The sequence below is a fragment of the Netta rufina genome (assembly GCF_964035555.1).
Source record: "Netta rufina genome assembly, chromosome: 2".
NCBI lineage: Eukaryota > Metazoa > Chordata > Aves > Anseriformes > Anatidae > Netta > Netta rufina.
In genome coordinates, this window is record NC_140124.1 from 18,456,194 (window position 1) to 18,469,786 (window position 13,593).

Below are 13,593 nucleotides of genomic sequence, written 5' to 3' on the forward strand. Positions count from 1 at the left end.
TATTTATTCACAGTAACCCATGCAATCATCATCGTGAGGTGAAGCAGATACGCTGCTGTAAAGTGGTTTGTTGTGATGGCAGAAAAAAACTGATCTCCAGTGGTGTTCTAATATTGCTCATTAGGAATGTGAAAAAATGAGTTACATTTTCTTGTCAATTGGTGGACACTTTAATAAGTATGTTGCAGTATGTCGATACTAAAGCTGATTTCCTTCTGTTTATGAATGCCATCCTCTTGTGTGGCTAAGGACAAGCATTGCAGGCTCTTTTTTGGTGACTTTTTCCCCCCCCTCCCTTCACTTTACTATTGCACTAACCCAGCATGTTGTATCCCACAAATGTTCTCCCTTCGTCTCTAGCTTTTGTTTCAGTTTTCAAAGGGTTGCTCAGCACTTACTGAAGCAGTCACTTTATACGGATGTTGTAACAGGCGAAGTGGGAGGCGTCTATCACACGGTGATGTCTTTAGTGGATTCTGTGATGTCACTGGTGGACAGCTGGAACTGTAGGAAGAAGGAGGACTGTTGCCCACACTGTAGCTGCCTTGTCTGCAGAAACCCCCGTTTCTTGTAAATGGAAAAAAAAAACAAAAACAAAAAGTTGATCTGTGCTGTAAATTTTCGTTGAAGAGTATTTTAAACAGATCAATGCTACTTTTTAAAAGTTTTTCTGCTGTTTCTTGTTATCTCTGAAGCAGACCCTGAGGAGAAATAGCATGGTATGGTCTACCAGTCTTTCTAGTCATAAAGCATTAGCCATGTGTCAAAAAGGGGTGTGGCAGGGGGCTCAGCTCTTTCTTCCGAGGGAGAAAGTCCCTAACGCTGGATCGCATCCAAGTTCATATTTTTTTAGTCATTGCGCTAGCCCCTTCCTACCCCCTTTGTAATTGTACAATCTTGGGTTTTGCGAGACAGTGAAACTATGGTGTCCATTTTTCATTTCATAATAGCGCTTCTTATAGAACAGCATAAAACAGGTATCTGCTGAAATCTAGCTGACGTAAAACTGAAATTTTACCTATACCTAGTCACAGGTGAAGAGAGATATAATTGGGGTTCTACACACAAAATATGACTTAATTCCTTTAAAAATTCAAGTCTCACAAAAAGAATACGACTGCACAAACCACGATTTGTACCTAGAGCAGCCAACAGTGCTAAGACATTCAATTCTGCTTTGTGTATCCTGAATCTCAGGAGAGTACGCAGTACAATCCTGAAAAGGTGTCTCAGCTGCGATTTTGCAGGGGCTGTGTACTTAAAACATTGAATAAACATTAGTATTTCTGTTTTTTTATTTAGAAGAACAGGGCTCCTTTGCCATTCCTATCATTGAGCTGGTTCTGCCTACAATTCACAGCATCCTTTCATGGCGGTGGCTTTCTGTGGTGCAGCTTGCATCTTTGTGAGCTCTGACTATTCACTCTGTTCTGGTTTTATTTGCTTCACATTTCGTTCTGTGCTTGTCTTTTTCCATAAGTCCAGCATTGTCTGTAGCAACAACAAAAAAGAAAACTGCACAGAACTGAGCAGAACTGTTTTTAATTTTTCCACAGATTCAGCTACTAGTGACTCAGCAAAATCTAAGGTAAATCACTCTGTGAAATGATGTAATGATAAGCTTCTGAAATCTGCTAGGTATTTGATTACTTTATGATGATTACTTTATGAAATTGCTTATGTGCAGATATATGTAGGTTTCTTTGATTTAAGTGGTAATGCTCACAAGAAAACGGCAACATATTCTCTAACAAGGTATCTGGAATCAATAGATGGTCCTTTCAGTAATGAAGTCCCAGTGGTTTTGTTATTCTTTCGTTAAAACTGTTCCCATGATGATAGCTCTTCCCTCAGCATCTCTCCCTCTGAAGTGCTGATTGGGATTTCAGAAACTTTTTAAGTATAACTCCTTCACTGCTTGTGTGAGTTTTCCTTTCCTCAGGTCAGAGGGAGAGGCCAGACTTCTGAACGTGGACATTTAGGTAGCTGACATCTCAGCTGTTCTTGTTGAGTCCTTGGCACAGATGTCAGATTTCAGTCCTGCTATGTTAAAGGTCCCCTGATATAAGCAACTGCCCTTATCAGTTGATATCACTGCTGTTTATCTATTTTTGAATGTCTGTAGTGTGCAAACTGCACCAGTCAGCAAAGACAGGGTGGTTTTTCCCCAGGCTGGCTGCTTTTGTAAAGGTAGGAAGGGAGCAGTAAGCAGGAAAGGTACACAGCTTTGAGATGGCAGTAGCAGTGGTGCCAGTGTGGTGGAAACAGTTTTTAATGAATTTTACAAAATAGAATAATCTGGCTCGTCCTTTTTTTGTTTTTGAGTGATCCTAAGTGCAGATTCCGTGGAGGGCAAGAAGAAACTTAAATAAGTTTCTTCTTAAATATTAACTTAAGTAAATAAGTGTTAATTTTGTGTACTTGCACCTAAATTTCAGTTTTGTATAGCTCTCATTGTATTGCTGCTACTGAATTGATCTGGTTTTAAAGCTCAGAACCTGAAAGGTGAAAAATAACTGAAAAATAGTTGAAGAAATTAGCCTTCTCACATAGGTGAGACTTCTTGAAAGGAGAGGCTGAAACAACACTCTTGGGACGTCATTTGTGAAGCAATTACTGTTACAAAACAGTCTCGAAAAAGCTGTCTTGCTTAAATGGGGCCTGCTTTATCAGTCAGTCAAAAACTAAGTAGCTGTACACAAAAAACTCCCCTTTGTGAAGTTGAATTCTACTTCAAGAAGTGGAATTCTTGGATGAAAATTGACTCTTTGGGCAATGTCTTATAGACTACAGAAACAGCATGGAAGTAGTTCCTGAATAAAGAATGTTTCCTGAATAAAGACCAGCTTTCTGCTGTGAAGCTCAGGAGATGTTTTTAAAGAAGCATTCATTAGCGTGAGACTTCTTATGATTTTTAATTATGTCCTTTTTTCCTTTTTTTATTGTTTATTAACAGGGTTCTTGGGGTTCTGGAAAGGATCAGTATAGCAAGGAACTGCTTGTGTCCTCCATTTTTGCAGCAGCTAGTCGCAAGCGGAAAAAAACAAAAGAGAAACCACAACCGAGCAGCTCAGAAGATGAGTTGGATAATGTGTTTTTCAAGAAGGAGCTTGCGGAACAAACTCGTGGCGACACAGCAAAAGAGGACACAGCTAAAGGGGAATATGAAAAGGAAAGAGATGCAGGAAGAAAACAGAGGATGTTTGTCCTGAAGGAAAAAGAGAACAGCAGTAAAAAAGATGTGAATGTTGTGAAGGACGAAAAGAAGTCATTGAAGAAAGAAAGTATCCTGCCAGAGGAACCTTCACTGCCTTACCATGAAAAACGTGCAAAATCACCAAATCTCAGCAGTCGGCAAACCACACAGAAAAGCAACCCTAAATTACCTATTTCACAATCTTCTTCCCAGGTTGAAGAGACAGTGTCTGATTCTGGCACTATGCTTAGCACTTCCTCCCAGGCTTCCCAGCACAGGTATTCATGCAAAAAGGTAGCCAGCCCTGAAATTAAACACGGTGAGTTTTTAGCAGCTGATGTCAGTTCCATCACCTCCGATTATTCAACTACTTCATCCACCATGTATATAACCGGCTTGGATGCCAGCATGCTGAGCCCTGAGGTGCAGTCAGTGACAGAAAGCAAGGGAGAAGATGCTGATGATGAAAGAAGCGAATTGATCAGTGAAGGCCGTCCGATGGAGACAGACAGCGAAAGTGACTTCCCTGTCTTTGCCACTAGTGCTGCTGCTGACAGGTTGTCCAAGGGGAAGGTGCCAGAAGTGGTAAAGACCAGTCGGAGGAACTCTGAAGAAAGCGAAGTAAGTTGTACCGAGGGGAGTTCAACACCAAAGTTAGAGAGTCGCAGACTTTTTAGCTCACACAAGCTCATTGAATGTGACACACTGTCTAGGAGGAAGTCTGCACGGCACAAAACAGACAGCGAGGGGTCAGGCGATGCGAAGAGTGAGAAGGACTTGCCTACTGTGACCAAAATGTTTGACATAATGAAAAAAGGAAGATCAACGAGCAGTTTAGCTACGTCGGCCAGAAGCGAGACTGACAAACAGGAACCTACCTGGAGACTCAAAATTACAGATAGGTTAAAGCTGCGGCTCAAGTCGTCTGCAGATGACATGTTTGGAGTTGGGAATCAAAAAACTAATTCTGCAGAGACCGCAAAGAGAAAAAACATTAGGCGAAGGCATACGCTTGGAGGACAGAGGGATTTTGCTGAAATAAGTGTCCTGAATGCTTGGAAAGCTCAAGAGGTGAGTCAGAGCAGAGAAAGGGAATCTGAGCTTTCAGCTGTGAATCGGTTGAAGCCAAAATGTCCAGCCCAGGACCTCTCAATCTCAGACTGGCTTGCACGAGAACGTTTACGCACTAGCACAACTGACCTTAATACGGGTGAAACTGGAAAGCCCAGGCTCGAGAACACTAGCTTAGCAGATGTATCAAAGGTAGATCTGCCGTTATCTGCAGAGATGCAAGCAGATGAAGGCAGCTCCTCCAGCAGCTTGACTTCGATTAACAGAACACCACCTTTGGGACCATTTCAGCCACCAGACCAGGTAAATGGTGAAAGTTATCAGAATATGAACAAAAACAACTTCAGCCCAGCAGTTGACGCCCATCCTCATAAACTGTCTGGGACCCAAGTGGTTAGATCTCGATTCTACCAGTATCTTTGAAATGGGGAGATATGTCCACTACAGCAATTCATTAACTTAATGTTATGCTTCCCAGTAACTGTGTGTATGTGTGTGTGTGTACATATATATATATATTTTCCTGTACTGTTGTTGTTATGCAGCCTTCATTTGGGCTGGTTTCATCAATATGCTCTGTGGAACGTCTTCACAGTGCATTACCACAGCCAGAAGAACACTAAAGTCAAAGTGTATATATATACATATATATATATTTTAAGAAAAAGTATATTTGATGGCTGCATACAAATGTTGAACAAAGCATCTGATGCAACACGCTGTGTAGTGTATACATGGTTTTCTGACTGAGAGTTGGCCTGGCATTAGTATGCAGAAAAATCGTTCTTTTGGTTTAGTCACTAACAAGTGCCTCATCATAAATTCATTTGGTTTGTTAGGGTGCCATATTGTTAAATTAGAGAAACTTATTACAAACAAATGAATGCGTTTTACTGTTAACGAGTTTCATTACATTTTACAAATGTTAACACAGGTGGCTACAGAGCTTCCATTCCTTAGGCATTCCAGTAAATATTGGAGTTTTATATTTCCAATTTTAATACAGATTTTGAGTTTTATGTGACTTGAATTTTTAATCTTTCTGTAAAATAAGTAACTTAAATGTACATAATACATGTGTATCTTTTCTTCAGATACCAGATTTGATATAAATGTTGTAACATAGGCGTGTAGATAGTGGATACTGGATGGAACTGGTTTCTTTTATTGAGAATATAATTCTGCATGAAGACCTAATGAATCCAAACCTGTACCATGCCTGTGTGCACACCCACTTAAACACTGGAAATAAAATTGTTTTGGTGACTCTTTGCGTGGCACGAATTTATTCTTGTGCTGGGTTTTAAAATGCTGTATTCACAAGCTGCCATGTGAGAGGGAGGTTCAGCTGCTTCTACAGCTTCATTTTGATGCATAATCTGTTTTCCACGGGATGTAGCGTCATTTTATGTTTAATTTGCTGTTTCTGAAGCACAGAAGAAACATGTCCGTAATCCTCCCCAGGTCCTAAGAAGTGAATACCAGTATCTGCTGGTCAAAACAATACTTAAGGCTTTGGGACTTCCTATAGTTACAAATTTGAAGACAGATTCGTACCCTAAAAATTCTTCCGTGTGTTACCTCTCTGGTTACCAGTTACATTTTTTGTGTTTTCTTGTATAACTACACAAAAACAACACAGCTTTTCATCACATTGGCTATTCCCCTCTTATACCAGCTCCTGTTGTTTGCTCAGCAGAGGATTAAACTGTTATTGACGATAAATTGGCTATGGACATCAGCATAGAAAAACTTCTGCCTGTCCCAGCATTGAGAAGGAATGATAGTAACCAGGATGTGTAGGCAGATGTGGTTTCTCTCTTTCCACCTCTCTTTGCACAGTGACTGCAGGTAGTCCCATACTTTGATGTGCTGTGTTACTGTTCCTTGCAATAAACCATTCTGCAAATCGTTTGTGAAGTAAAAGCAACAGACAGAACAGCTGAAGACCTATGAAAGTTCTCACTGTATCGTTGTGTTTGGTCCCATGCAAGGCATGGCAGGTGTGTTTTGTGAAATGCACAGGCAAGAGTTGATGGTGATTTCCATTTCAGTCCTAACAGTGAAGTGTATTTGAACATGGGATTTAAAACGTGGTACTGTGCTGCTTTTAAAACACTGTTCTTCAGTAGTAATTTTAATTTTCCCAGAGGTGTGTTTTGTCCTGTAACTAGCCTCAAAAGCTCCTTAGAGTGTGGAGCATCAGGGTGAAGCTGCAGGGGGATTCCTGGAGAAGCGAGGTACTTACAGAAATGCGTCGGGGTGCTAGGAGTCTGCAGTCGCGTCCTGATTTGACAGCCACTTTGATGGATTAGTTTAATGTTCATTTTTGTTACAACTAATGATTTTAATGACTTGACTAATGATTTTAACTCCCGAGTCTAGATGTATGGCTGCCAGCCATAAGAACACAGGAGTTGTATGGCGCTGCCTGGAATAGAACACAAGAACTTCTGAAAGTGAAGAGCTTAAAGAAACGAGGATGGCACCGGCTGACTGCACCAGGATACGCATCTAAAGGCTTGCAGCCTCCTGCTGCTGCGTGGAAGCTGCAGAGCAGTTGGACCCAGGGTAGGACCCTCGACCATCTGCAGGTGCCTGGGCAAGTCAGGAACTTTAGTGGGGCTCTAAGAAAGGGGTTACAGCGGGTTGGGGCACCGCTCCCTGCCCTTTCCATTTAAATGGGGTTGGAGGAGACAAGCTGGCAAGTGCAAGGAGCCAGGGAGCTCTGGGATGATGACAGAGGTCACCTAAAGGAGCACATGGAACTGTGCTCTGCCAGCACTGCAGGCTAGGGAGATGCTGCAGCTTTTCTGCTCTTTGAAGACTGACAAAATCTGGGACCACCTGAAATTCCAAGCAGCGTGGTGGTGGAGATGGCGTTTTTAGGAGCCATCACTATGCCTTGTTCTTACAGCAATCACTTTATAAGATGAATTTCTCGTTTTTCAGTTTGTGACCTTTGTGCCCTCCTCCTCCTCCCCCCCTTAAAAAACAAAACAAAACAAAAATGCGTAATCATCCTAAAATAATCTAAAATAATCTGAAGATTGCTTGGAGCTGTGGAGCTGCAAGTCATTAGAAATGGGTCCAAGCTGAGACCAGAGGGGGAAATAATTAAAACATTGAACTGTGTTGGTAGTGACAGCATTTGGGTTTTTAAACAATTCCAACCAGGCTTCTGTTGCAGTCGTTGCTGCCCGATGGCTCTCGTCCCTACCTGAGGCTGCTGTCACCTCCAAAAGGCACCAGCACTGCCCCGTGGTCCCAACAGCAGTGCCTGGGGTGGTGAGATCTGTGCAGAATGAGATGGGGGCTGCCTTTCCTGACTGCCCCCAGCACAAGGTGAGGCACTGAGGGGCACGAAACGAAGCTGCTGCTGGAGCACGAGCACAGTGCAGTGCAGCAGAGGCCAGAAGCAGCTGTTGTACGTGCTCCTTGGTGGCAATAACAGCGTGCAGCACGGCCGTACCCTCAACTGCGCACACCGTGAGCGTGTGGGGACCTGTAGTCAGTCACACAACTGCTTTCAGTGTCAAGTTCAGACACAGAGAAGCTGCTGCTGTGGCTCCCAGACCCAAAGAGGGTGAGAGGAGCAGAAGTTGGGGCAATCAACACCAGGACTCCACTGTCCACAGGGAGTTGCCGAGGTTCAGGTATCAGCAAGTTCAGATTTTTGGTAAGTATTGCTCCCTGGGGCACATCAGACCAGCAGCTTCTCTGTAGTGGCTGTTAGGGAAGTGGCTGAAATTCAGAGTGCTCCAAATTGTGCCACGCACTTTTGGGTTCAGCTCTGAGCCACCCAGCTTGTGCTGGGCTCTCAGCCTGCTGCTGCGCTGGTGCAAGTTAACGTTTACATTCTTTAATTACCCCCACTGCAAGGGGAGCACCCTCCAAGGGATCAGCCTGGAGATGAGTTTCAAGAAAATCCCTGCTCTCCCCTCAGAGAGAAGCCAGAATTAGGTCGTGAGGTGATGGATACCTCATTCAGTTGGTTCAAAGGCTCAGGTATGCTTTTTATTTTCTTTTTATTTTCTTTTCTTGCTCCTAACTTGGCATTCCAGCAATTAGCTGTTGTCCAGGTAAGTTTGAAACAGTTTTGAAATGACTACTAATGTCTGGCATCAATCTGGGGAAAACAAAGTCAGTCTTTTTCCTGATAGTTTCTCTTATGTGTGTTTTTTTTTTTTTTTTTTCTTAAACATAGCTACTTGAGACCACTTAAAAGTTATTAGTGACAAAATACAAAATATAAGCATGCAGCCCTTTATTTTTTAAAGATCTTTGCTTATCATAGTTCTGTATATTACATTATGGTGTTATACAAATAAATTTATTTACAAAACCATGAGCTATGCAAGCTTGTTGCTTTTTTTTTTTTTTTTCTCCTGTTTGACTGATACCCATCTTTCTCACCCCTTCCCCATATATATTTTGAAAGCATGCATAAAAATTAACTTTGGTGTGGTAAAACTACTCTATGTGCCCAGCCACATACAGTATTTATTTATTTATATATATATAGATATGTACAAAAGTTTGCCAGTATACAGAACAGTACAGAAGTGTACATTTTAAAATCCACAATGCAATACATTAATGGGTTACCAGGTCTCAGTAAAATAAAACTGAAGGAAAAGGGTGGAGTTAGCTAAGGAAAACAAAACAAAACAAAACAAAACAAAACACAAACCAAACCAAACTAATCAGCAACTACCTCTATATGTGTAAAACAATTTATTTTTTTCTTGGCTTGGCAAATTCTTAAATATAATCTGAGTGGCAGTGCAATAGGTTGAGTTGCCTCGTACACACTAGGAGCAGTCTTGTTCTGTTTCTGGTGTAGAGGTTTACTGTCCAGCATACTACTTTCAAATGTACATTACAATAGTATCAAAATGTTTTGGCAAAAAGATCTCGAAAGGAACCATGACATTTGTTGACAAAAATAGAAATCTGTAACAAAGCTAAATAACACCAAAATAAAAGAAAAAATATTTTAGTTTGTTTTACAGTTGTGTAGAATCACACTTTAGTATATCTCTGTTCACGTCTAGTCCCCATAATGAAAAATAGCTTTATACAAAACAACTTACTAAAGTTTTCACCATACACTTCCCCATGCTCAGTACACCACTGTGCACACGCACTCGAGCTCACTCACACACCTTCACACTTGATTTTTGTCAGAGGTGCTGCCCAGAGGAAGAAAACGCTCCGTTATGGGTACAACAGCAACAAAAGGTTTACAAAAAAAAGCTCCACGCTACTCTAGTGTAGTAACTCAGTATTTAGCACGTGATTAGTATTAAGCCTCCAGCAGTACAGCAATAAAATAAAATAAAACAAAAAAACAAAACTGGTTACGCTCCCTGGTTAAGATATTGGCTGCAGCTCTTTGCCCAAAAAAGCCTCGGTGGACGTGCGTGGTGCGTAGCCTTTAGGCTGGCTCCTTGGCCGGGGTGGACTTGCTGGCACTGCCGTTCTGCGCCTTGTAGCTGGTGAAGCTAGGCGTGTGGATTGTCCTGATGCTCTTCACGCCCTGGGTCAGGGAGCTGGGGGAGGTGGAGGAGGGAGGGGAGGTGGAGGAGGAAGGCGGGGGCGGCCGGCCGTTTTGGGTCTGCAGCGAGAAGGAGAGCTGGTGGCCTTTCCCTGCGTGAGCGGGGCTCTGGAGCTTGGAGGAGCCGTTAGCCACAGAGGGGATGAGGGAGGTGGAGTACGACACGCGCCCTGCCTGGGGGGCGAGGAGGGTGGCAGAGGGCAGGGATGATTTAGCGGGGGGGTTGGGGGGGTTAGGGCCGTCACCGCTAGGAGCAGGGACAGAGCTGTTTTTCCCAGAAGCGGGAGAAAAGGCGGGGATCTTAGAAGCAGGGAGGGTGGGGGAAGTAGCCTTATAGTCCCCACCAGCTTTCTTAGCACTTCCATTAGCCTGCAAATAAAGACGGCAGGAGACAGTTTGTCAGAAAGCCAGTAACACGATAAATCAACAGGACCTGGGAAAATAGCCCTGCAGAGAGTAAGAACTAACAGTTTGAGGCCTGAGCTACGTCTGGCAGCAGTGGACTGGACCTGGTAGAAACCCCAAAGTGCACAACGAAGGATGCAGACAGAGAGAGAGAGAGAGAGAGAGCGCGGACAAAGCTTTCGTGAGGAGGTGCAATCTAGGGTTTACAGACCGTTCACTACATTGGCCATGCTTCTGGGTTATTAAGGTGTGACCAGACACGTCCGGCTGGAGAGTTAATGTGCAGCTACTGCCACCTAGTACACCGACGGGTTAGTGTCCACGGCCTCCTGGCGAGGTGGGCGCGGGAGCATTCCTCCTCCTAAGGAACCGCCGCGCTTACCGGAGGGGAAGTGAGCAGGTAGTCGACATCTGAACGTTACAGCTGAACACCACGGGTTAAAAAAAAACAAACAAACAAAACAAACAAACAAAAAAACAAAGAACAAAAACAAAACCCAACGAAAAGCAGCAGGTGTTTTATTGCAGACAGGCATGCACAAGCATGGTGAAAAGGTCAGTAGATACGGTCATGCCCCCAAGGCTCCAGGACGTCCAGTTAGACCTCGCTCGAAAGACAGGCATCCAGTATTTGGTATCACCACAGTCAGTTACTGGAGGTTTTTAGATAAACAAACAACACGAAATGTCCGTCCGAACACCGGGGTTAGGGTAAAACTACCTGTCTGTACTGGCGCGGGTCCTGCAGCTTGTGCTGTTTGCCTGCTTTCTCCGTGCTTCCTTGCCTACTTTTCGACGCCATGGGGACTGGCATCCTGCTCGTCTGCGGGGCGGCGCCGGGGCCCTGTGGAAAGGAGCGGAGGGACGGGGAGGGGAGACAAGGAGAGAGGCGCCATCAGCACCGGCCTGCTCGCGGGGGAGGCCGCACACCATGCGCCAAAACAAAGCCGCAGGGCTACATGCAGGGAGGAGTTCGGGATGCGTCACGCCACAGGTGTTAATTTGGAGAATCAAACGGAGAAAAACTGCTCAGACTACTGATCGAACTGGATCTGGTGTCAGTGCCGCTCGTCATGTCACACAGCAGATTATTGGACCCAGCTCCCCTGCGGTTGCCCATCACCAATCAGCAGCAAAAGTAAAACCCACGCGACGGGCTATTAGCTGTTAGACACCTCGTGGGGAGCCCAAACAAAGCCACCTGAGAGGAAGCAAACAAATCACAAGACCCTCTTGTTTAATGGTGATTATTGCAGATTTTTAGAAAGCAGCTGGGGTTTCGATTGGTCGCACTAAGGTACCTTACGTGCAGTGGCTGGGATGGGCGCGGGGGGCTCTACAGCAGCAGGGCTCTCATCCAGCACTACAAGCTCTCGGGGCGGGGTCTCTGGTACTATCTGGGCAGAGAAGGGGACAGTGCTGCCCTCAGAGCTGTATGTGCTTTCAGGGATAGGTTTGGGGCTCATTTCACTGATGGTGTTTTCCAGCTGCTTTATGGTCTGCTCAAGGCTGTCTAGAGTTCGGTACGTGTTCTGCCGAATTTCGTCAGTCCTAGACAGGGGCACTGCAGCGCCGGGGGGTGCCTCCTGCTTCCCGGGAGGACTTCTGTCGGTGTCCTCAGGCTGAGACCTGGTGATTTCAAACCTCTTGGCTTCCTTGTGCTGCTTAAGGGTCCCGTCTTCCTCCTCCTCTTCATACACCACGACCTGCAAGGTCTTCTTCCCAGTCTTGGTTCCCGTACGTATTGCCTGCGTCAGAGCAGCCAGCTGCTTTTTAGGGAATTTGAACTTAAATTTTTTCTTGGAATCCTGCCTGCTCCCAAACTGATCAGCAGAGTCCGAGTTTGCTTCGGTGTGCAGCCCATACATCTGACTGTATTTGCTGAAATTTGTCTTTGTGCTCTCCTGCTCTGCAGGAGACTTGGCGTCTGCAGCGTCAGAGGAAGGCTGCAGGCTGAACACGTACTGCTCGCTGAGGCCGTGAGCTGCCGAATACTCTGCGATCGCTTTTCTGTCGTTAAGAACTGGCAGCTCCTCCTTCTGGCTCTTAGAAATGCCACGCACTTCATTGTCTTCCTCCTCCTCTTCCTCTTCTATCTTCTCCTCGGTCATCATTTTCTCCAGCTCCTCATCGCATTCCTCGAAAATCGTAGAGAGCCGCTTATAGGCTGACCTGATATCCATCGGCTCGTCAAAAATGATGATGACGGGCTTTTTGTCCAGGCAGACTACGGGCTCCTCGCCTTCCGTGCTCTCTGGGACACCCTTCTCCGACGCCACGTCCTTCCTCGCATCGATGTTGACCGTCTGCACATCGCCACCCTTCCGGCTGACGATGTCGTGGACCTCCCCGCTCGAGAGGACCTGGACGGCGGTTTTGGTGATCATGAAGGCGATGTTTTCGGGGGGAGGGCTGTCCTCGCTCGGCGAGCTAGCCGGAGAGTCCATCTCTTCAACGCTGTTACTCCTTGCCACCCTGGGCCTCAGCACGACCTGACTGTTGGCTGCGGGGGCTTCTTGCTCCTGCGAGGAAGGGGGGGGTCCCGCAGCCTCCGGCGGGTGCCTCGGCAGAGGAGCAACGCTGCTGACGGGGACGCGCCTGCCCGTGCTCTGCGGGGCTTCGCCCTGTGGCAGGCCCTGGCAAGCGTCTCGTGAGAGTCCGTAGCCCAGGTTTTGTTTTCCCGGTTCAACAGCTGGAAAATGGGATCCTAAAATATCTTGAGCCCCTCTTCGTTTTTCATCCTCTGGCAAACTGGCGCCAGACAGGTTTGTGCTCGTACTCTGCAGGTTTTTCTTAGAGTAGTCTCTACTGTCTACAAACAAACCCTTGCTAAAGGTAGGACTGTCATTCACTGAAAAGCCAATTTTACTGTCATCTGTGCTGGATGAATCAGAACCCAATTCTTCGTCAGTTTTCCCTTCCCTCTTCTCTTTAGGATGGTCACTATCTGTGGGAGATCCTGTTGTAGCCCCATACACCTAAGGGGGAAAGTCGGATTACTTAGTTATTCAGGGCTGTCACTTTTACAGGACTTTTTTTTTTTTTTTTTTTTTCCCAAAAGAAATTAATCATCATATTCTCAGGGGAAGTGCAGACCTCATGAACTCACCACTCTTTTTACTGCCGCAGAGGCATGTCTGAAGCTGTCATCTGACTCCTGTATTTCTGCAGGGCAAAATTCCAGATTCCGGCAGAGCAGTGCAGGACGTTCCTGCTCTGTGCTGTGCATGTGGCCAACATGGCTCGTTACCTAGGGCTCCTGTTTTAACAAGGCCTCCAGCATATGCAAGGCACTCTAGTTACCTTATTTACACAGCGCTACCTTGGCCCATTTACCTCCCAGTTAAAAAAAATACCTAGT

General features: G+C 45.3%; 2 protein-coding genes across 17 annotated transcripts in view; one reads left to right on the forward strand and one right to left on the reverse strand.

Moving 5' to 3' along the window:
- ARHGAP21 (Rho GTPase activating protein 21) overlaps positions 1-5,538 on the forward strand; it is a 118,215-nt gene extending 112,677 nt beyond the window's left edge. For all 3 annotated transcript variants that reach the window (XM_084282749.1, XM_084282748.1, XM_084282750.1), the window contains 2 exons: positions 1,557-1,588; positions 2,957-5,538. In XM_084282749.1, the coding sequence (XP_084138875.1) occupies positions 1,557-1,588; positions 2,957-4,690 (1,766 nt within the window). In that variant the 3' untranslated portion in view covers positions 4,691-5,538. The remainder of the gene's footprint in view (positions 1-1,556; positions 1,589-2,956) is intronic.
- A 2,634-nt stretch (positions 5,539-8,172) lies between these two features.
- The window catches only part of KIAA1217, a 181,957-nt gene continuing 176,536 nt past the window's right edge, over positions 8,173-13,593 (reverse strand). For 5 of the 14 annotated variants that reach the window (XM_084282135.1, XM_084282132.1, XM_084282134.1 and 2 more), the window contains 3 exons: positions 11,534-13,210; positions 10,954-11,076; positions 8,176-10,196 (listed from right to left, as the gene is read on the reverse strand). In XM_084282135.1, the coding sequence (XP_084138261.1) occupies positions 9,708-10,196; positions 10,954-11,076; positions 11,534-13,210 (2,289 nt within the window). In that variant the 3' untranslated portion in view covers positions 8,176-9,707. Of the gene's footprint in view, positions 11,077-11,533; positions 13,211-13,341; positions 13,420-13,593 lie in introns of all 14 variants that reach the window. The other 9 variants (XM_084282128.1, XM_084282133.1, XM_084282123.1 and 6 more) reach the window with 6 other exon arrangements.